The 21,813-nt window shown below is 37.1% G+C and overlaps 1 protein-coding gene across 2 annotated transcripts; it reads right to left on the reverse strand.

Moving 5' to 3' along the window:
- Positions 1-1,546: 1,546 nt before the first annotated feature.
- TMED5 (transmembrane p24 trafficking protein 5) lies at positions 1,547-21,618 on the reverse strand. Of its 2 annotated transcripts, XM_060411875.1 has the most exons (5): positions 21,247-21,618; positions 12,699-12,796; positions 6,796-6,979; positions 4,807-4,830; positions 1,547-4,430 (listed from the first exon to the last, which is right to left on the reverse strand). In XM_060411875.1, exons 1-5 carry the CDS (start codon positions 21,424-21,426, stop codon positions 4,212-4,214), a joined length of 705 nt encoding a protein of 234 aa, XP_060267858.1. In that variant the 5' UTR covers positions 21,427-21,618; the 3' UTR covers positions 1,547-4,211. The 2 variants fall into 2 exon arrangements, with proteins under 2 accessions (XP_060267858.1, XP_004002252.1); XM_004002203.6 differs by lacking the exon at positions 4,807-4,830.
- Between the last annotated feature and the right edge of the window lie 195 nt (positions 21,619-21,813).

Below are 21,813 nucleotides of genomic sequence, written 5' to 3' on the forward strand. Positions count from 1 at the left end.
AAAAAACCTTGCTAGATTTTTATGAGAATTATGTTAAATTTATAGATCAGTTTAGGAAGAATTGACTTTTTTATGTTGAGCCTTCTCACCTTTGAATATGGTATGTTTCCCCATTTATTTCGGTCTTTCTTTTACCAGACATTTGATAACTTTTATCATACTGATCCTGTACATGTTTTCTTTGGAGTGGTTATAAATGGTATTGTGTTTTGAATTTCTTTTCTGTTTTTTAATACCAAGCAAGAATTCAGCAAAATAGAACTCTACAATGTGTCTTTTGAAGCTCTGGCTCTTTCAGCTTACTCCTACCACTAATATTACTTAGTTCTTTAAAAAACTGAAGTAAAAACAGAATATTTAGTTTTATTAGTCCCATCTTTCCATTTTACCCCAATGTAGAAATAATCCCTTTTATGTCTAATCATTATTGCCAGTTGTAAACTAAGATTGGAGAGTTGTTGCTTGCTTTATTGATAAGGGAGTTCATTTCACTGTTGGATAAAAGATTCTCACTGTTAACTTTGCTGTTGATTCATGGCCATTGAAGACCTCTAACTTTTTCCCCTGCCCTGCATTTGCTCACCTTTTCTTCTCAATGCAGGGATCTAGTATCCATGATGTGCTCATTCTCAGATGCCATCATCTTAGGTCTGGATTCTTTATTCTGTCATTCTCCCAGATGCACACTAAGTGTATGTATATCCAGTGTCCAGTGACACAAACCCAGACACCTGAAAGTGACGGTAGTGCAGAACCAGAAAGGTGCCTAAGGAATTCCACTAGTCTGTGGGGGAAAAGTGACTTGTCTAAATGGTATGAAGGAAATCACCAGTAATATATCAACCTTCATTAAGCACTAGATTCTTTTATTTGCTCTTTTAACTGGATTTTAAGATGTAACTTAAAATACTTCTACAAAGGAGGAAACTGGAGTTGTTTTCTTTTTTAAATATTTATTTGACTATGTTGAGTCTTAGTTGTAGCATATGAGATCTCTGATCTTGGTTATGGCATGTGAATGCTTAGTTACAGCATGTGGGATCTCAGTTCCCTGTCCAGGCATTAAACCCTGGTCCCTGCACTTGGAGCACAGTCTTAGCCACTGAAGTCCTGAAACTGGAGTTTTGATTTCCCAAGTTCACCCAGTTAGCAAATGGTCCAAGGATAATGTAGACTCCAGAATCCCAAATTGTGTTAATTAAGATTCAGAAACCAAATTCTAATCCTAAACAATCAATTTCTGTAATAGGGTAGAAGAGTGGAACAAGCTCTCTGAGAACTTATTTAGCATTCCAGACTCTCAGAACTGAATCTTTGCCTGGTTTGAGTACCTTTGAGTACCTCTTAGTTACAATACATGTTTTGGCAGCAGCAGAACAAGTAAATATACAAACAGAACTCTACTGAAGGGTAGCATGATTCACAATAAAAAGTGCAGAGAAGTATGGGTTTTCAAACAGAAGAGAGCACACTTTTAAGATGAAATTAATGAAGGCTTTAAAGATTAGACATTATTTATAATGACTGGTAGATAAATAAGACATTCTTTGATTGTAATTTTTATTATATATACTCAGCACAGTATTCAATGCTCATTTAATATGGCTGTGTCTGTTCATAAGTATAAAGCATTTGAGCAACACTAATTGTGCATTATTAAATTTCAACTGAAAAACCATTACGTGGTGAATCAATATCTTTGAAAATTTCAGATAAAAGAATTTTCTTTGGGGAAGCGTACAATGATAGGTATTCAATTTTTGTCAATTTTAGGACATAACAATACTTGAGAAGGATAAACATACCTAAAATAAACTGACATTTCATTTTATACTTTATTTCAATACTATTTCAACCACTTATTATCTTGACATTCACAGAAAACCAATCATTAAGGATCCAAATGCAAATCATAGTGAAATTCTAGGCCTTAGTTAAATATTTTAGTATTTTAGAAGTTTATATGAGTAAAAAGTAAAGATAAAATAAGCTGTCAAGTGACAGTTTACTCACTTTTAGCATAATTTTAATGTCAAAACTTAATACTACACTAAAACCAGATGATGCAGATAAACAAAAAGCTTTTAGAAATATTAAAGAATTTAGTTCTTTGCATACAAATTTTACTCTATGGTTAATACAGGTAACATGATTCTTAAATAATCTGTTTTAACTTTGTCTATAAAAATAAAATTGTCCTCAATATCCCTAAATTCTTTGTTTTCTAAATAAGGCCATTATTATATAATAGGAAGTTACTGAATCAAAGGTTTAAAAAATCAGTGGCACAAATCAAATGCAGATGATGTAACGAATCCATTGTTAGGTAAAGAATCAGAGCACAGCAAGTACAGTGACCAGCCACACAGAAGAGGTAGAATTCTTAGTCACAGTTTTATAGAAAAGGTGCAGTAGTTTTTATCTGTACTGTTTTATCAGCTAAAGTACTTTACGTTCGCTTCTCATTATTAGTTCATCAGAAGAGGAAAAAGCTCCTTCTAAGCAAAAGTCTTCCTGGCCCTTGTTTTGCATATGTTAAAGGGGCTACTCCTGTACACTTAAAAGCATTTGCTTAGCCAATTAAGGTGATCACCTAAACATGGCATTTATCTCATTTTAAAAAAGCCTCAGAGTTTGAACTAAGTTTCTATTCTCCCAAGGAGAATAGAGGGAAATATATAAGATGGAGGGAAATATCTCTCATTTTGTACCACTTGATTATAAATTATAGATGAAACCATCATTGTCTCTGGATATTATTATTGCTTATTAAGAATTCAGCAGTACTAACCAACTGTACTCAGGTTTATCAGCTGATTGTTTTTAACTCTTATATTACAAGTGGGTATAACCTAAAAATTCTGTTTAATTCATTATACTAGTACTTGATTAAGACATGATGGCAAAGACTATACTATAGGGTTGTTCACATATTGAGTGTTGAAACTTCTGTAGGTTTTTAATTTTTATTTGAATGCCAATAAATAAAGTGATCAGAAAGGTCATTTTATGAAAATTACAATAAAAACTAATAAATATTTATACTAGTAGGGCTTATACCATATTATACCTAAATACTTATAAATGATAATTTAAAACAATTGTTAAAAAATAAAACCTACAGTTTTCTAACAATTAACTGGAAATTAATCTCATGGTTTATATTAGGATTGAGTGATTATGATAAGCCAGATTCCAGATACTTATAGTTTAAGTAAACTTAATTTTGATAAGATAGTCTCGTTTCCCTAAATTCTTTAATATTGACCTTTTTTTTTAATGATTTTTGAGAACTCACGATATTTACTTAACATTAGGTCCAAATTCTTTTAGCAATATTTCCATCACACTGCTGGTATTAATATATCATCCAAGTCAGTAAATACATCAAAACTAATGTAACACTGTTGATAATATAAAAATAAAGTGATTTCCCCTCATTTAATTTAAAAATCCTATATCTTAGTTAACTATTAGAGAGAATGTATCCTTCTAGAAATTGGGAATGATCTTTATTCACTTCAAAGAGAAAATCTGTCCTATTTTTGATAAGTATGCTCTTAGTATTTTTAAGAATTATTCAAAAAGTCAGCTTTGGGGAATGTAGGCTAGGTATATAAAACTAACACTTTTTGTTAATATTTTAATATATTTGGTTATAAAAAATCCCACATACCTTTTTTTCACAGCTGTGTTTCTATATACATTTAGGAGATACATATGTAAAAAGAGAAAAGTTGAGTTTTTGTTTTCTAAAGATATCCATGATTAGATAATTCTCATATGATTTATAACTTGATATACTGAAAAACTTCTACAATTAATTTGTAATTGCCACATTTACAAAGAAACTTCTGGGTAACAATCTTCTAAAAACATTGTTCAGTGTTACATTTAGGCCTAAAAAGTTCATTTGTTTAAATCACCTAATGACATTTGCAAAACTTTTGCAAACTTAGGAAACTACTGTTATTAACATGGCTTCATTCATTTATACCTGCACAATATTTGCAGTACACTTAAGTACAATTGGAACAATAAGATTACTTGCACAGATGAAAGTTAAGCCTTTCCTTTCATATTAAAATTATACTTATTTCACACTTAATGGTAATGCCTGAAAATGTTTTGGAAAAAACTTAATTGTCTTGACTGTAACAGTTTATTGCATTTTTCTGCCCCTTTTTGTGAATGTTAAGTACTCTGGAATTTTAAGTTCTACTTTTCCTCTTATCTTCAAATAGACTCTTTAGCATATACACTTGAATGGCTGACACTACAACCATTACCACTAAATTAACCATAGACCAGAAATTGACTCTATCAAAGTTGCTTTCTTGTATGTTTCGGTCACGTGCTTCAAATGCTCTAAGCAGAGTTTGGATGTGACCACTTTTGCTTAGTCTGGACTTGATGCTGTTGATAGACTCCTGGAGATAAATAAAATAATTTTATTGTAAAAGAATGTTCAGTAATTTTAAGTTAATTTAAAACTGTGCTTCACTGTACTCTTACTAGTTTAATATCCAAAAACAATTTTAATTAAGGGGTAGGTACTACTTAAGATTTACCTAAAGATCTTTACTACATAAAGTTTATGTAATAGTTATCATGATATATTTAAATTATTGTTTATAATTATTCTAAAAGAGAACAAAGCTACTAGGAATTGAAAATACTATGAAAATACATTTGAGTACTACAGTGCCAGTAATTTTACATACATTATCTTGTTAGCCCTAACAACCATAAGAAATGTTTTTATTAAAGAAACGTTCCAAGATTACATTCATAAAACAAGCTTACCAAGATGCAGTCTGAGTTGCACATCTGAAAAAAATTTTTTTAGTAGGGTCCTGGTGAGAAGTGATTTAAAAACTATAAAAGGTTTACATGAATATAAGGTAAAATTGAGATCAGAAATTATGTTAAAGTATTGATGGCATAAGTAAGAAAATAACAGAAACAGATTTTCCTGTATAGTCACCTTACTTAAAATCCTCATTTAAAAGCAAAAAATATACACAAAATTTCAGAGTGCTCTGCTAAGCCTACGAAACTACAAAGTAGTATATTTGTCATATATGTGTATTTGTAAAGCAATGGTAATCTAGTAATGCAAATATTTTCCAGAAACATATGAGATTGAGATCCCCAAATGAAAAGAGCATGCATAGTTCTTTTCAATATCAGATGATGACAGTCAAGTATAAAATTGTTTATTCAAGTTTGCTGCTGTGATAAAAAATTTTGATGGGGGAGTGTAAATGGAAAAACTCCTGAAAGACACTTTATTTTTCTTTAACAAAGACTAAGTATTTTAAGCCATGTTTAAATCTGAACTTTCTGGTCATTTTGTTTAATTGTGAATGAAGTCAATTTCTTGAGAATTCAGTGAAGTATTAATACTAATAAAATTTACAACTACTTGTATTTTGTACTTGTTGGCAATATAAATTTAAAATGGAAGAATATATTAATATGATTGAGATTTTTTTAAATGAGTGGGAAAAAGACTGGATTTCTATCCATAGTAGTGAGACTGTGGATGCATCATTTCCATTTTAAGCCAGTTCCTTATCTACGAGATGGAATAAAAGGGGAAAGGGAGTTTGGAGCTGGACTAATGATAACTAAGTCTTCTTCTGAATCTCAAATTCAACTGAATTCAGTATACATATGAGATGATGAGATCAAAATTGTCATGGTAAGTATTCCTGGTAATCAAGCTTAATCATTTCAGTTTGTAGTCACAGTTAACACCAATGGTAAAGGTAAGAAAACTAACACTGTGTGCTAGATGCTGTTTTAAGCGTTTATAGATAGGCCGTATTACCATTCATTCCCACAACTCTAGAGGTGGTACCCCAAGGGGATAGGACACCACGGCTTAGAAGGCTTGGTCACTAAGGAATTACACATACGATGTGATCATTTAATTTTCCGACTTAGCTAACTGATCTTACAATATGTCTCTTCTTTTATAATTTGATAGTTTTCTTAAGAAACCTCAACATGATCACACTGTAAAACATGATCACCATATCACACTATTAAAAAAACAGTTCAGGTTATGAGTATGAGAGTTATATATACAGTTTCAAATTTGGAATAATATTATTTCTCCTACAGAAAGTTCTGTAACAGGTATATATGCTGTTTATAAATATTGCTGAATAAATTCTATCATTTGATTACATCTAGTTGTGGCTGAAGGGTAATGACCTTTCTCCCAACACTGGCAATATAATCATTAGTAAATGGGTTCATATACATGCATATTTCTTTATGCATGTTTATGATAAATAAAGCATAAAGCAATTCAAGCAAAGAAGCTTTTACTCCTGAGGGTAGTGGCAGTTTCTGATAACTACTAGGTTTGGCTGAGTTATGTTAACAGCGTTCCCCAAATTAATCAAGTGATACCAAATTTCATGTTATGAAATCTGTTATGGGGGACAATTCCTGTATATTTTAAGTGTTTAAAAATTGCTCAATTTTGTGTGCAAGCATTCTGCAGATCATTACAATCCTCTGTTTGAACATACTAAGTTCTGTAGTTAGGAGCGTGTGTTCAAATTTGAGTTTCCCTCTCTGGTTCTGTGACAATTACCAAATATCCCTAATCCTTAATTTTCCTCATTGGAAAATGGAGTGGATAATCCTCACAGAATTAAGTAAGGATTAGGTAAGAGAATGTAGATAATACCTAACTCAGTGCCTATCACATGGTAAAAGTCTCTAGATGTTGTAACTTTTTATTATTTTATTCTAAAAAAAAAAAACTATACTGACCAGAATGTCCTCCAGTTTCATATCCAGCATATCTGTGCCAGTAATGTATTTCTTCCAGTCCTCTTGTTCTTGCTCCTGTTCTCCCATATTATCCAGGATTAATTCAAAGAAAATCACCTTCTCAGAAATGGTGCTGAATGTATTGTCAAAGCAGAACATGTAATCACCAACTTCAGTCTCTATCCTGTATTAAAAAAAGAAACTGTCCTCAGTTATCTGTACTTCCATCTGGGATCAAAGAAAAACTATTGTAAAAGAAGAAATAACGTGATTTATAATTGGAGAGCTTACTGACAAACCTCCGTAGTATTGAAAGACAACTTATAATTTCTTTAAAGCAGTAACCTGAAAACAGATATTCACGTACTTGCAATTTAAATGTGCTTAACACTGGAGCAGGATTAAAAACCTAGATAGGATACCTCAGAGTGAACCTTAATATTTATGTATTATTTAAAGTAGTTTATAATGAGTTCTACTCATATGGAAACATCACTACAGACCTCCACTTTTGAGATTAATTTGTAAAATGAGTTTTTTTTTTAAATTTTCAAAACCAATGGATTTTCCTAAATGCTTCATTCTAGGCCCCTCTGGATTAAGTACATAATTATAATACAGTTTACAAATATTAGGAATGAGTTCAGTGGCAAAGAACAAGAGCATTACTCATAGTGGCATTACCTTTACTGAATAAATGCCACTCGTAACTTAAACAATCTTGATCTTCACATTAAAGATTACTGGCCTAGGCAGAGTTAATTTAGCAAAATCATTTTCTAATAATTTTTTTTGTGGAGAAAAGTTTTAACAAACTATTTACACAGGCTAATGACATTTACTACTGCTGGCCACAAAAACAACAAAGTTCAACAAAGGTTTTGTTGTGACTATTCACGAAAGTTGGTCAAAATTGGAAGTTTCCTTATCCAGTATGCTGGATCGTTTAAATTTTGGGGTAGATTACATCATTTTCTATAGCCTTCTGAGCAACATGTGATTCTCATCTTTTAAGCCATCTCCATCTCTCCCCCCACCCCTTATTTCTGACCTAGGTTTGTTTGGCATAACATGTAAATAGCAATGTGATTTGAATTTAGCATATATCACTATTAATAAAAATAGCCAGTACTTAAATACCTCTTCATAATTTACACACTGCTTTCACACATTGTTTTTAATCCTTGTCATCCTATTTGAAAGTAAGCATAATTGACCTTTTCAAGGCAAGTAAAGTAAGGTTCACATAGACACAAGTTTCTTGCCCCCATCACATAGCCTGTTCTAAGAACAGATGAAGCTTGAACTTTTGACCTTCAGTTAATTGATCTTTCTACAATACTGCTAGAAGCCTTCTGTATTCTTTGCAGTGTCCTTAATTATGACATACCTTCCCTGTACTTCCCTGGTAGGCCATGTTTAGAATCCATCTACTAATGTAGGGCACCTGGGTTCAATCCCTGGTCTGGGCAGATTTCACATGCCACGTAGCACCTAAGCTTGTGCATCACAACTACCGAGCCTGCACGCTCTAGAGCCTGTGCTTTGCAACAAGAGAAGCTACCGCAATGAGAAAGAAGCCCGAGCACAGCAATGAAGAGTAGCCCACAAGTAGCAAAAGCCGGTGCACAGCAATGACGACTCAGCACAGCCAAAAATTAAGTAATTTTTTGAAAAGTTAATATAGCTAAAGAAGAAATTTCCTTTTAGTTTTTAGAAAGTAGATTTGTAAATTTGGTATAGTGATTAAGAGTGAGTTGCTGACTGGTTTTAAATCCTGGCTTTGCTATTCGTTAGCTGTGTAACCTGCAGCACTTTACTTAACTGCTCTATGCCTCAATTCCTTCATTGTTAAGATGACAGTAAGGACCACTGGGAAGAATAAAAAAAAATTAATACATGTAAAGTGCTTAGAACAGTGACCTGACATATCAAAAGAACTCTTATAAACTCATTCTTTTTTCCCAATGGTTTAATGAGAGATAATTCTATGTGGTCACTCACCTAGAGCCAGACATGCTGCAGTGTGAAGTCAAGTGGGCCCTAGGAATCATTACTACAAAGCTAGTGGAGGTGAGGAAATTTCACCTGAGCTGTTTAAAATCCTAAATGATGCTGCTGTTAAAGTCCTGCACTCAATAGGTCAGCAAATTTGGAAAACTCAACAGGGGCCACATGACTGAAAAAGGTCAGTTTTTTCCAATTTAAAGGGCAATGCCAAACTACTGTATAGCTGCACTCATTTTACATGCTAGTAAGTTTATGCTCAAAATCCTTCAAGCTAGGTTTCAGCAGTATATGAACTCAGAAAGTCCAGATGTACAAGCTGGGTTTCAAAGAGGCAGAGGAACCAGAGATCAAATTGCTAATATTGTTGGATCATAGAGATATCAAGAGAATTACAGAAGAACATCTGCTTCTGCTTCATTGACTACACTGAAGCCTTTTTTGTAGATCACAACAAACTGGAAATTTCTTAAAGAGCTAGGAGTATCAGACCACCTTACCAGTCTCCTGAGAAACCTGTATGTGAGTCAGGAAACAATAGTTAGAACCGGACATGGAACAAGTGGTGGGTTCAATATTGGGAAAGGAGTATGACAGACTATATATTGTCACCCTGCTTATTTAACTTTTAAGCAGAGTACATCATGTGAAATGCCAAGCTAGATGAATCACAAAGCTGGAATCAAGATTGCCAAGAGAAGTATAAACCTCAGATATGCAGATGATACCACTCTTCAGATGACAGAAAGTGAAGAGGAACTAAAGAGTCTCTTGATGAAGGAGAAAGAGGAGAGTGAAAAAGCTGGCTTAAAACTCTATTCATAAAACTAAGATAATGGCATCCAGGCCATTACTTCATCGCAAAGAGATGGGGAAAAAGTTGGAAAGAAATAGTGACAGATTTTCACTACTTTGGCTCCAAAAGCACTGGGAATGGTGACTGCAGCCATGAAATTAAAAGACACTTGCTTCTTGGAAGGAAAGCTATGACAAACCTAGACAGCATATTAAAAAGCAGAGACATCAATTTGCTAAGAAAGGTTCGTATAGTCAAAGCTATGGTTTTCCCAGTAGTCATGTACGGATGTGAGAGTTGGACCATAATCAAGGCTGAGTGCCGAAGAATTGATGCTTTCAAATTGTGGTGCCGAAGAAGACTCTTGAGAGTCCCCTGGACTACAAGGAGCTCAAACCAGTCAATCCTAAAGGATATCAACCCTGAAAATTCATTGGAAGGACTGATACTGAAGCTTCAATACTTTGGCCACCTGATGCAAAGAGCTGACTCACTGGAAAAGACCCTGATGCTCGGAAAGATTGAAGGCCAAAGAAGGGAGCGGCAGAGGATGAGACAGTTAGATGGCATCATTGACTCAATAGCCATGAATCTGAGCAAACTCTGGGAGGGAGTAGAGGACAGAGGACCTTGGTCACAAAGAGTTGGACAACTTAGCGACTGAACAACAATTCTTTCCAAGAAAGCAGTAACATACCTTTTCCCCCCCTAATCTCTAAATGAAAGCAGAAAATGGGAGAGTAATTAAAATGGACAGAAATTCTATACATTTTATATATTCTGAAATTTAAAGATGAACTTCATTTTTGGCTCTTGTTCATATACCTATCAAAGAGAAAGCATAGTTAATTCTGGTATAGCCACCTTAACTGACTTAAAATTACCACTTCTGATTTTATTTATCAGTAGTTTATGCAATTTTTTTTTTTAGAACTCTGCATAGGTAAAATGGCATTTTTGAAAGCACACTAAAATGAGTATCTTAGAAGACTATGGTTGAGACATTTTCCCACCTCGTTCACTCATACATGTATTCATATTTACTGAGTAACAATTATATGCCAGGTACTTTGGTTAACAAAGACCAGTGATTATAAATAGCTAGTACTTACATAGTGCTATGTGCTAGAGATGTTCTAAGCACTGTATAGTAGAAGCAAGAATTCTGGTTCATTCTGCTTCCTCCTAATAAACGTATATGCCTGCAGTCTTATTTAACTTCTCTAAGCCTCCTCTAAGTCTGTAAAATGGGAATTGGAGAATCAAAGAATCTATCTCTCACAGTGGGTTGGAATGATTAGTTTCAGTTCAGTTCAGTTCAGTCGCTCAGTCGTGTCCGACTCTTTGTGACCCCCTGAATCGCAGCACGCCAGGCCTCCCTGTCCCTCACCAACTCCTGGAGTTCATTCAGACTCACGTCCATCGAGTCTGTGATGCCATCCAGCCATCTTATCCTCTGTCGTCCCCTTCTCCTCCTGCCCCCAATCCCTCCCAGCCTCAAAGTCTTTTCCAATGAGTCAACTCTTCGCATGAGGTGGCCAAAGTACTGGAGTTTCAGCTTTAGCATCATTCCTTCCAAAGAAATCCCAGGGCTGATCTCCTTCAAAGTGGACTGGTCGGATCTCCTTGCAGTCCAAGGGACTCTCAAGAGTCTTCCCAAACACCACAGTTCAAAAGCATCAATTCTTCGGCACTCAGCCTTCTTCACAGTCCAACTCTCACATCCATACATGACTACTGGAAAAACCATAGCCTTGACTAGACGGACCTTAGCTGGCAAAGTAATGTCTCTGCTTTTGAATATGCTATCTAGGTTGGTCATACTTTTTCTTCCAAGGAGTAAGCCTCTTTTAATTTCATGGCTGTAGTCACCATCTGCAGTGATTTTGGAGCCCAAAAAAATAAAGTCTAACACTATTTCCACTGTTTCCCCATCTATTTCCCATGAAGTGATAGATAGGACCAGATGCCATGATCTTACTTTTCTGAATGTTGAGCTTTAAGCCAACTTTTTCACTCCTCTTTCACTTTCATCAAGAGGCTTTTAGTTCCTCTTCACTTTCTGCCATAAGGGTGGTGTCATCTGCATATCTGAGGTTATTGATATTTCTCCCGGCAATCTTGATTCCAGCTTGTGCTTCTTCCAGCCCAGCGTTTCTCATGATGTACTCTGCATATAAGTTAAATAAGCAGGGTGACAATATACAGCCTTGATGTACTCCTTTTCCTGTTTGGAACCAGTCTGTTCCATGTCCAGTTCTAACTGTTGCTTCCTGACCTGCATACAGATTTCTCGAGAGGCAGGTCAAGTGGTCTGGTATTCCCATCTCTTTCAGAATTTTCCAGTTTATTGTGATCCACACAGAAGCATATAAAATGAAAAGTCTAGTTTATGGCAAATATTGGACACTCCATATTTGATTTTCTTATTCCTGTATACTCACAGTTTAAACACAGTAACAATACTGAGTAAACAAAGTGCTACAGTAAAATAATACAATGAAACAGAAACACTGGTGAGATGATAAAAAGAGAAATGAGGTAACAATATATGATCTTTTATCAAATTTTAAACTGGGGATTATAAAAAGCATTTTCTATAGGGTTTCCTGTGGTTGGGTCTTTTAATTTCAGGTCTTCTAATTATCTAAAAAGAGTGACATTTGAAGAAAATAAAAATTTACACACACACACACATAAACATGTATCACTGTACTGTTGTTTTAAGAAAGCTACTGGCAAAAATGATATAGCCAGCAGTTCAAGATATATACCTGGAATAGTAACTTATAACACAAAAAGCCTGTGGTGGCCAGAAAGGCAGGTTTTAAAATGCCTCAGTAGATTGAATGCAGTACCTGTGGTATACTCATCTCATTAATCAAAGCAAAGCAAAAACTCAGTCAAATCAAAAGAAAATACCTAAACAAAAAGATAAAAGATGAATTGATGACACTTTAGTTTAACATAGATCACCGAAAAGGACTGTTTAAAATGTTCATATGGAATCATTTCATGCTAATATTTAGTATCAAATGTGCTAAATTTCCCTGTTCCCACTGGTATTCAGTTCATGGAACCCAACTAAGAGATTACTTACGTGTGAACTCCATCTGATTTTCTTTGTTCAAAAACTAAAGTTTTTCCTTCTGGAGAAGCAAGATGGAAATCAATATCTAATCCTGCTCCATCTAAAACCTGCAGAAAGGCAAAGAAGAGAAGAGCACATTTTACAAATGCTGAAAATAAAATGTAGATAATGTGATGAAAAGATTTCATTTCTAAACCTTAAGAAGGGTAAGAAGATCAACACACTCATGTTAGAGCTAGAAAGGAAAGACCATTTTTTTCCATTCCATTCATTTTTGGAACTTGTCCCTTTCTTGCCATTTCCTGCTGCCATCACTTAAATTCAGGTCTTATGAGTATTAATGAAATAATCTCCCTAAAACAGTACCTTCATCGAGAAGCCCTATGGATTAGAAAGAAACACAGAAAGGAGTTCAATTTGTAGACCCTTTTTCTTCAGCAATTTGGGATTTGCTATGTAACTTTTCTGAGTTTGTTTCCTCCTCAGTATTAGCTACTTCTCAGCCTGGAACTCAAGACGTTTATGATCTGATTCCAACTGACTTTTTCAACACATCACCTATTATTTCCCAGTATGAATTATGTATTCCAAGTAGGCTGTTTACTTACTGGCCTAATAATTCAGCTTGTTCCTTTACAATTCCAAAATGTCCTGATGATGATGATAGCAGCTAACAATTATGGCTTATGCCACACATTGTTTGAAGTGCTGCATGTGGATTAATTTATTTCTAACAACAACTCTAAAACACAGGTTCTATTATTGTTTTCATTTTAGCGAAAATAACCAAAACAAACACCCCTTTCCTCAAGAAAATTTTAAAAACCCTCAAAAAACAGGCACAGAGATGGTTGCCTAAGGTGAGATAGTAAATTAGTGGTATGGTCACAATGTGAATTTAGCAATCTAACTTCAAAGGCTACTGTTTTTCTTATATAACTCCATTTTCTTTTTCTTCATGGCTTTAATGGAATAATAGATTACCTATTCTTGTGCTCTACTTACTGACCAACAGAACTGGTTTCAAGTGGCTAGCTAAATACACAGAATTCTTTTTCCTCTTTAAATCCCCGTGAAATGAAGAAAAGATAGCAATATAATCCATAACAATACTAGAAATCTAGGAAATCTGTTAACAGATTTGACGAGTAAGAACTTTCTAGAGATAGTCCACTGAGCAATGAATACATCCAGCTACCAATATCTATTAATCTCAAAATTCTAAAAACAGAAACACCAAATATTTGCTGAAACTGATGCTGCTGCTGCTAAGTCGCTTCAGTCGTGTCCAACTCTGTGCAACCCTGTAGACGGCAGCCCACCAGGCTCCCCCGTCCCTGGGATTCTCCTGGCAAGAAAATGAGTGGGTTGCCATTTCCTTCTCCAGGGTTTCATGTTATACATAGTGTACTAGACAAAAACTGTTCTGCATTTCTTTTCTCTATCTCGTCATCCCACTGCTTTTCTCCCTTTCCTTTTCACTGTGTCCCCAGCATGCAATGAAATCTGTGCATGGGTATTCCATTCTTTGGGGGGCCCAGTGCCGCTCAGCCTGTGGGATCTTAGTTCCCAGGGACTGAACCTAGTTCTTCAGCAGTGAAATCATGGAGTCACAATCACTGGATCACCAGGAAATTCACAGGGCTATTTCAGTTTTAATAAATTCACGTTTTCTCTCAAAACTGTTCTCAGAACACATATTCAATCTGCTTGCTTTAATTAAAGCCTAATTCATGGGGTGGCAAAGAGTCGGACATGACTGAGCGACTGAACTGAACTGAACTGAACAGTTAGGTAAGGAAGAGAACCTCCATGCCTGTGAAAGTGAAAATGTTAGTTGCTCAGTTGTGTCCAACTCTTTGCAGTCCCATGGAATGTAGCCTGCCAGGCTCTGTCCATTGAATTCTCCAGGATAGAATGCTGGAGTGGGTAGCCATTCCCTTCTCCAGGCGATCTTCCCAATCCAAGGACTGAACCCGGGTTCCTTTGTGGCTCAGATGGTAAAGAATCTGCCTGTAATGCAGAAGACCTAGGTTCAATCCCTGGGTTGGGAAGATTGCTTGGAGAAGGAAATGGCAACCCACTCAAGTATGCTTGCCTGGAGAATTCCATGGACATGTTATTAGCTTTTCTCAGAGGATCAAATTTTGGAAAATAATGTAAACAAATTTAAAAATATGTTTTCTCAGATAAATGTAATAATATATATCCTCAGAGAAGTTTAAGAATGTAAAAATCAATAAGATGAAGATGCTGATATAAAAAATTCTTAGAAAAACCCAAAATGTGATTGCCCAAATAAAGCCCAAATGAATAAAGCCTTAACAACAGCAGAATAACATGGATAGAGTCTAAAAATCAGAGAAAAGGGGCCAAGGAATTCTCAGAACAAAAAAGTATAGATAAGAACAATGCAGGAAATGGTAAGACCTTGTGAAGGACAGAGCTAAAGATTTCAAATAACCACCTAATAAGCATCCTACTGACTTCCAAAGGATTTGAAAAGAACCACCTAGAAACTGAAGTAGTAGTAGAGAACTATAAAATAACAAGAACAGGGATAGCATCAGCATTCTCGCACATACACTAGATGTAAAAATCACATGTAGTCAATGTTCCCAAATAAAATATTATGGAAGAGAAAGCAAAAGATAAAAAACCATTTTCTGATATCTAAGGACTCAAAACATTCTAAAATTACTAAAGTTTCTCCTCCAAAACCCCAAAGTCATATCCATTAAATCAAAAAATAAGTCATATGACAAAATTAAGCATAGACTTCGGTAAAGCAAAAGATATTATTGGTAATGACTGGCAGGCTTAAAAGGCATTTTAAAATATACCAGCTAATTTTAAAATACACAAAATACCTATTTAAAATAAACAATACCATAAATCTAAATTAAACTTCCTAATGATTTCAATGGGTCAGGATGAATGAGTCCCATTTTCCCCTGTCTGTCATAGTCTTTCAGTCCCTCAAAGGTATTCTTCAATCTTCTGCCTCAAAGCCTTGGATTGCCACATGCTGTTCTTTTTACCTATCACCTTGTTCCACCCCCTTATCCCTAGTAAGCCTGATTATTCACAGATCTGAAATCTACTTCTAGGATGTCTTCTTTCAATTCCCAGATAAAATCAAGTCCTTCTATTAAACTTTCTCAAGCTTATACAGGTTGCTTCATAGCAACAGAAATCAGACTGGGAGCTGACTATGGCTCAGACTTAAATTGAAGAAACTGGGGAAAACCACTAGAACATTCAGGTATAACCTAAATCAAATCCCTTATGATTATATAGTGGAAGTGAGAAATAGATTTAAGGGACTAGATCTGATAGACAAAGTGCCTGATGAACTATGGACGGAGGTTCGTGACACTGTACAGGAGACAGGGGTCAAGACCATCCCCAAGGAAAAGAAATGCAAAAAAGTAAAATGGCTATCAGAGGAGACCGAACAAACAGCTGTGAAAAGAAGAGAAGCGAAAAGCAAAGGAGAAAAGAAAAGATATACCCATTTGAATGCAGAGTTCCAAAGAATAGCAAGGAGAGATAAGAAAGCCTTCCTCAGGGATCAATGCAAAGAAATAGGAAAACAATAGAATGGGGAAGACTAGAGATCTCTTCGAGAAAATTAGAGATACCAAGGGAACATTTCATGCAAAGATGGGCTCAATAAAGGACAGAAATGGTCTGGACCTAACAGAAGCAGAAAATATTAAGAGGTGGCAAGAATACACAGAAGAACTATACAAAAAAGATCTTCACAACCCAGATAATCACAATGGTGTGATCACTCACCTAGAGCTAGACATCCTGGAATGTGAAGTCAAGTGGGCCTTAAAAAGCATCACTTATGAACTAAGCTAGTGGAGGTGATGGAATTCCTATTGAGCTATTTCAAATTCTAAAAGATGATGCTGTGAAAGTGCTGCACTCAATATGCCAGCAAATTTGGAAAACTCAGCAGTGACCACAGGACTGGAAAAGGTCAGTTTCCATTCCAGTCCCAAAGAAAGGCAATGCCAAGCAATGTTCAAACTACCGCAGTTGTACTCATCTCACAAGCTAGTAAAGTAATGCTCAAAATTCTCCAAGCCAAGCTTCAGCAATACGTGAACCGTGAACTTCCAGATGTTCAAGCTGGATTTAGAAAAGGCAGAGGAACCAGAGATCAAATTGCCAACATCCACTGGATCATGGAAAAAGCAAGAGAGTTCCAGAAAAACATCTATTTCTGCTTTATTGACTATGCCAAAGCCTTTGACTGTGTGAATCACAACAAACTGTGGAAAATTCTGAAAGAGATGGGAATACCAGACTATCTGACCTGCCTCTTAAGAAACCTATATGCAGGTCAGGAAGCAACAGTTAGAACTGGACATGGAACAACAAACTGGTTCCAAATAGAAAGAGGAGTACGTCAAGGCTGTATATTGTCACCCTGCTTATTTAACTTCTGTGCAGAGTATATCATGAGAAATGCTGGGCTGGAGGAAGCACAAGTTGGAATCAAGATTGCCGGGAGAAATATCAATAACCTCAGATATGCAGATGACACCACCCTTATGGCAGAAAGTGAAGAGGAACTAAAGAGCCTCTTGATGAAAGTGAAAAAGGAGAGTGAAAAGGCTGGCTTAAAGCTCAACATTCAGAAAACTAAGATCATGGCATCCAGTCCCATCACTTCATGGGAAATAGATGGGAAAACAGTGGAAACAGTGTCAGACTTTATTTTTTTGGGCTCCAAAATCACTGCAGATGGTGACTGCAGCCATGAATTAAAAGACGCTTACTCCTTGGAAGGAAAGTTATCACCAACCTAGACAGCATATTAAAAAGCAGAGACATTACTTTGCCGACTAAGGTCCATCTAGTCAAGGCTATGGTTTTTCCAGTAGTCATGTATGGATGTGAGAGTTTGACTATAAAGAAAGCTGAGCACCGAAGAATTGATGCTTTTGAACTGTGGTGTTGGAGAAGACTCTTGCAAGTCTCTTGGACTGCAAGGAGATCCAACCAGTCCAGCCTAAAGGAGATCAGTCCTAGGTTTCATTGGAAGGACTGATGTTGAAGCTGAAACTCCAATATTTTGGCTACCTGATGCGAAGAGCTGACTCATTTGAACAGACCCTGATGTTAGGAAAGATTGAAGACAGTAGGAAAAGGGGATGACAGAGGATGAGATGGTTGGATGGCATCACCGACTCAATGGACAGGACTTTGGGTAAACCCTGGGAGTTTGTGATGGTCAGGGAGACCTGGCGTGCTGCAGTTCATGGGGTTGCAAAGAGTCGGACACGACTGAGCAACTGAACTGAACTTTATTAATTTGATTAACGTCTATCCCCTTACTAGACTGCAAGAGTACACAGTATACTATTACTCACCATTGTTTCTACAGTACCTAGCATAAAAGCTTATAGAAACTAAGCACTCAATAATAAAAAATTAAAATGAATGATCTATTTTACTCATAAGATATGTATGTATTGACATTTAAAAATTCCAAGAACTTAATATATAATGGGACTGGTCAGTTACCCTAAAAGTGTCCTCCTAAACCTGAAAAGTGTGAAATGGTTAAAATTTTTAATATGTCACAGTAAACCAAGGGCAATGTCTAGAAAGTCTGTTACCTGACATTTTAAAAATGAAAACAAAACCCAGTAGCTTGTAGTTATTGGAAAATTAATCACAGAGTTGGAAAATGCAAGGGGTTGAAGATTTCTACCCTACAAACCCTTGCAACATTGTCTAGGACCACAGACACCAAATGATTTTAATTCTTTCCTTAATCATAACAGTTTAGTCAGAATGCTTTAAGGGAACAGTCTTTTTGAGTGCTTAGAGATGCCATGTACTGATATAAAGCTAACCCACTATATATAAAGCTCGAAAAATGTAAACATAAAAAAGCTAACATATATTGAACTTTTACTATCTGTTTGGGGTGGTACTGAACACTTATTAACTGTTTCAAATCAACTCTTATTATTATTGTCAATATTTTACAAGTGTGGGGTTAAGTAACTTGCTAAAGGTCACAGAAGTGCTAAGTGCCAGAGTCAAGATTTCGACCTAGGCATTTTTTCCTGTACAGTTGGAGCTGTTAATCCTAAGAGGTCAGTTGTTTACCTTTATTTATCTATTTTTTTTTAGGTCATGCTGGCATCTTAGTTCCATGACCAGGGATCGAACACAAGTCCACTACAGTGGACGCGTGAAGTCATATCCACTGGACTGCCACAGAAGTCCCAATTTTTTTCCTAATACCTGGGTAAATACTGATGAATTGAACAATAAAACTTGTTTCCTTATCTAGACTATTTTTCTAACCCTGTAGTTGGTTTCCTTACCTCTAATTTTGCCCTCCTTAAATCCATATTCCACACTGTAAAACATTTTTGACTGTTACCACATTGCTTAATCTTCAATAGCCCTTATACAGACAAAGGTCAAAGCTACTCAACATAGTACACAAGCTAAGATTCATGATCCGGCCTCCTGATCTCTGCAATCTCTTTTTCTTCTATTCTCACCCTAGACTTTATAGTCTTAAGAGGTCCAGCCCTTAAGATCAGCACTTGTAGTGTCCAGTACATATTGCCCACTGCTAGAACAGTAACACTGTGCATTTTCAGAAATGCCGATTCATTTTGTTCCTTTTCCTAGAATGCCCCTTCTTCCCTGCCATTCCTGTTTCACCTAAGCATGTTTCTAGGTTCCTATTTATTTTCTCCAAGAATTCTTTTCTGAAAACCAGAGAAGTCCTTCTCCAACAGCATATAACCGTACTTTATTTTCCAGGCAAGAACATGGGTGGGTTGCCATTTCCTACTCCAGGGGATTTTCCCGACCCAGGGATCCAACTTGCCTCTTCTGAGTCTCCTGCATCGGCAGGCAGATTCTTTACCACTCTTCTACCTGTGAAGCCCCTGTTTATAAGCCAGTAACCTTTAAATATTAAGATCCCTGAAAAGGGCTCTTTCTTTTGTTTGCTCCCTTCTCTATGTCCTCGCCGCCAGGCATTACTGGCACGTGGTAAATCTTCAGTAAATTAAGTTTTGAACTGAACTGAAAATCAGGAAATGCTGAGCTCCTGCCTCCGCCTGGCTCACTAACTGTGTAATTTTAGATACTTTATGCTTACCTTATGCATCTATGATGCTGCTGCTTAGTTGCTCAATCGTGTCTGACTGTTTGTGACCCCATGGACTGCAGCCTGCCAGGCTCCTCTGTCCAAGAAGATTCTCCAGGCAAGAATACTAGCATGGGTTGTCACGCCTTCCTCCAGGGGATCTTCCCAACTGAGGGACGGAACCCAGGTCTCTTGCATTGCTGGCAGATTCTTTGTCATCTGGGCCACCAGGGAAGCCATATTCATCTATAAATAATCTAAAGTTTCTGCAGATGAAGATTCTAAATAACTTTATTTTGCTCTAAATGTGACAGTACCTGTTATTGAAGAAGATTCTCTACATCAACTATAAAAAACATCTGATTAAACATTAGGTAACATGAAAAAAGTTGAAAGATGAACCACATCAAGGCATTTTTCTTTTTTTTGCAGCGCTACCTACAAAAATCGAAATTTGTCCTACTGGAGCTAACGATTTCTTCTAAGAAATTACCCTCTACCAGAGTGACTACATAAATTAAGGCAATTCCCTATAACATCACGCTGTTATTAAAAATAAAATAATGATATGGGAGAAATGCTTAGAATGCTGAAGAAAAGATTACAGAGCTTTAATATACAACTAGATCTTGTTTGGTTTTAAAATAATGAGTATATATATAACTAAGAGGGCTTCCCTGTTGGCTCAGTGGTAAAGAATTCTTCCCTGGGTCGGGAAGATCCCCTGGAGAAGGAAATGGCAACCCACTCCAGTACTCTTGCCTAGGAAATCTCACGCACAGAGAAGCCTGGCGGGCTACAGTCCATGGGGTCGTAGGGTCGGAGACAACTTAACGACTGAGCACACGCACAAACACAGACACACACATACAACTGGGAAGGAAATTCACCATTAAACACACCAATAGCCTCTTTCAAAGTATTCCAAAATAGGATTTAGTGATAATCGCATGGTCACAATTCAAAAATCCTTAACTGAAGAAGTAACTATAGATTTATAATACCGAAACTGAGGGTTGGGGGCGGTGATTAAAGCAACTGTCATTTTGTCCAGTGATTAAACAGAACGTGTATTAGGCCTGAATTGTGAAATTTCCGGTACTGGCGCGCTTAGTGGCTAAAAAGACATGGACGAATCTTTAAACAAAGAGAAAACCCACCGACATCACCAGAGCTGGCCTCTTTCCCACCGGAGGAAAGGGGAGAGGGCGGGTAGTCAATTCCAGATCCCGCCTAACTTCTAGTCCCCAGTCCCTGGAGAACAGCGCCTCGCGAGCCGGCGCGCAGCTGCCCGGCTTCCGGGCGGCCCTCGCCTCTTTAGCAGCCGGGCGGTCCCCAAAAACTTTCTCAGCGGGTGAGAGGCGACGACGTGCAGTTAGGCTAAAGGAAGGATGCTGGCTCAACATCTACACTTACTTGGTACTCGATCTCCAGCGAGGCCTTCAGGGGCATGGGCTGGTAGAAACACTCCTTCTGGCCCGCCGGAAGTGTGAACGTGAAGTCGCTGTCTAAGGAGGGAGTGAAGCCGGCCGCCCTAGGCAGCAGCAGAGCGGCCAAGAGGACCACGGGGAAGGGTAGCCAGGTCGTATCGCCCATCCCTGCCTGGGCGATCTCGGGCTGGGAAAGGCGTTGAGAGGCGTGGGTAATCGGCGCTTATGCTCCGCTTTTCCTTCCAGGACTCCTCGTGGTTGGCAGGCAAACCTGGAGCCTGAAAAAGCTCCAGGTGAAGGCCTAGGCGGAGGGGTGTTTCTCAGAGAGGGAAACGCCTGTCTACAAAGCGTAGGGACTGAAGGCGGAGCCAGCAGTCCTTTTCCACACCCTCCTAGGTCTTGGTTCCCTCAGGCACCGCGCCAGCGCGGACCGCCTGACACCCAGACCTCCGCAGCTTCCCATGCCGGGCCTCACACCAATGGGCGTCTTGGTGGTAACTGTGGGAAATGTAGTTCTGGGTAGGCAGGCTCGGACTTGCTCTCAGACCACAAT

Source organism: Ovis aries, chromosome 1 (genome assembly GCF_016772045.2).
Source record: "Ovis aries strain OAR_USU_Benz2616 breed Rambouillet chromosome 1, ARS-UI_Ramb_v3.0, whole genome shotgun sequence".
In the NCBI taxonomy this organism is placed as follows: Eukaryota; Metazoa; Chordata; class Mammalia; order Artiodactyla; family Bovidae; genus Ovis; species Ovis aries.

Coding starts and splice junctions, on each gene's coding strand:
- TMED5 (XM_060411875.1), bottom strand. CDS start 21,426: ATGGGCGATACGACCTGGCTACCCTTCCCCGTGGTCCTCTTGGCCGCT. Junction 12,797..21,246: donor CGCTGGAGATCGAGTACCAA/GTAAGTGTAGAT, acceptor GCCTTTCTGCAG/GTTTTAGATGGAGCAGGATT. Junction 6,980..12,698: donor AAATCAGATGGAGTTCACAC/GTAAGTAATCTC, acceptor TTTTTAATACAG/GATAGAGACTGAAGTTGGTG.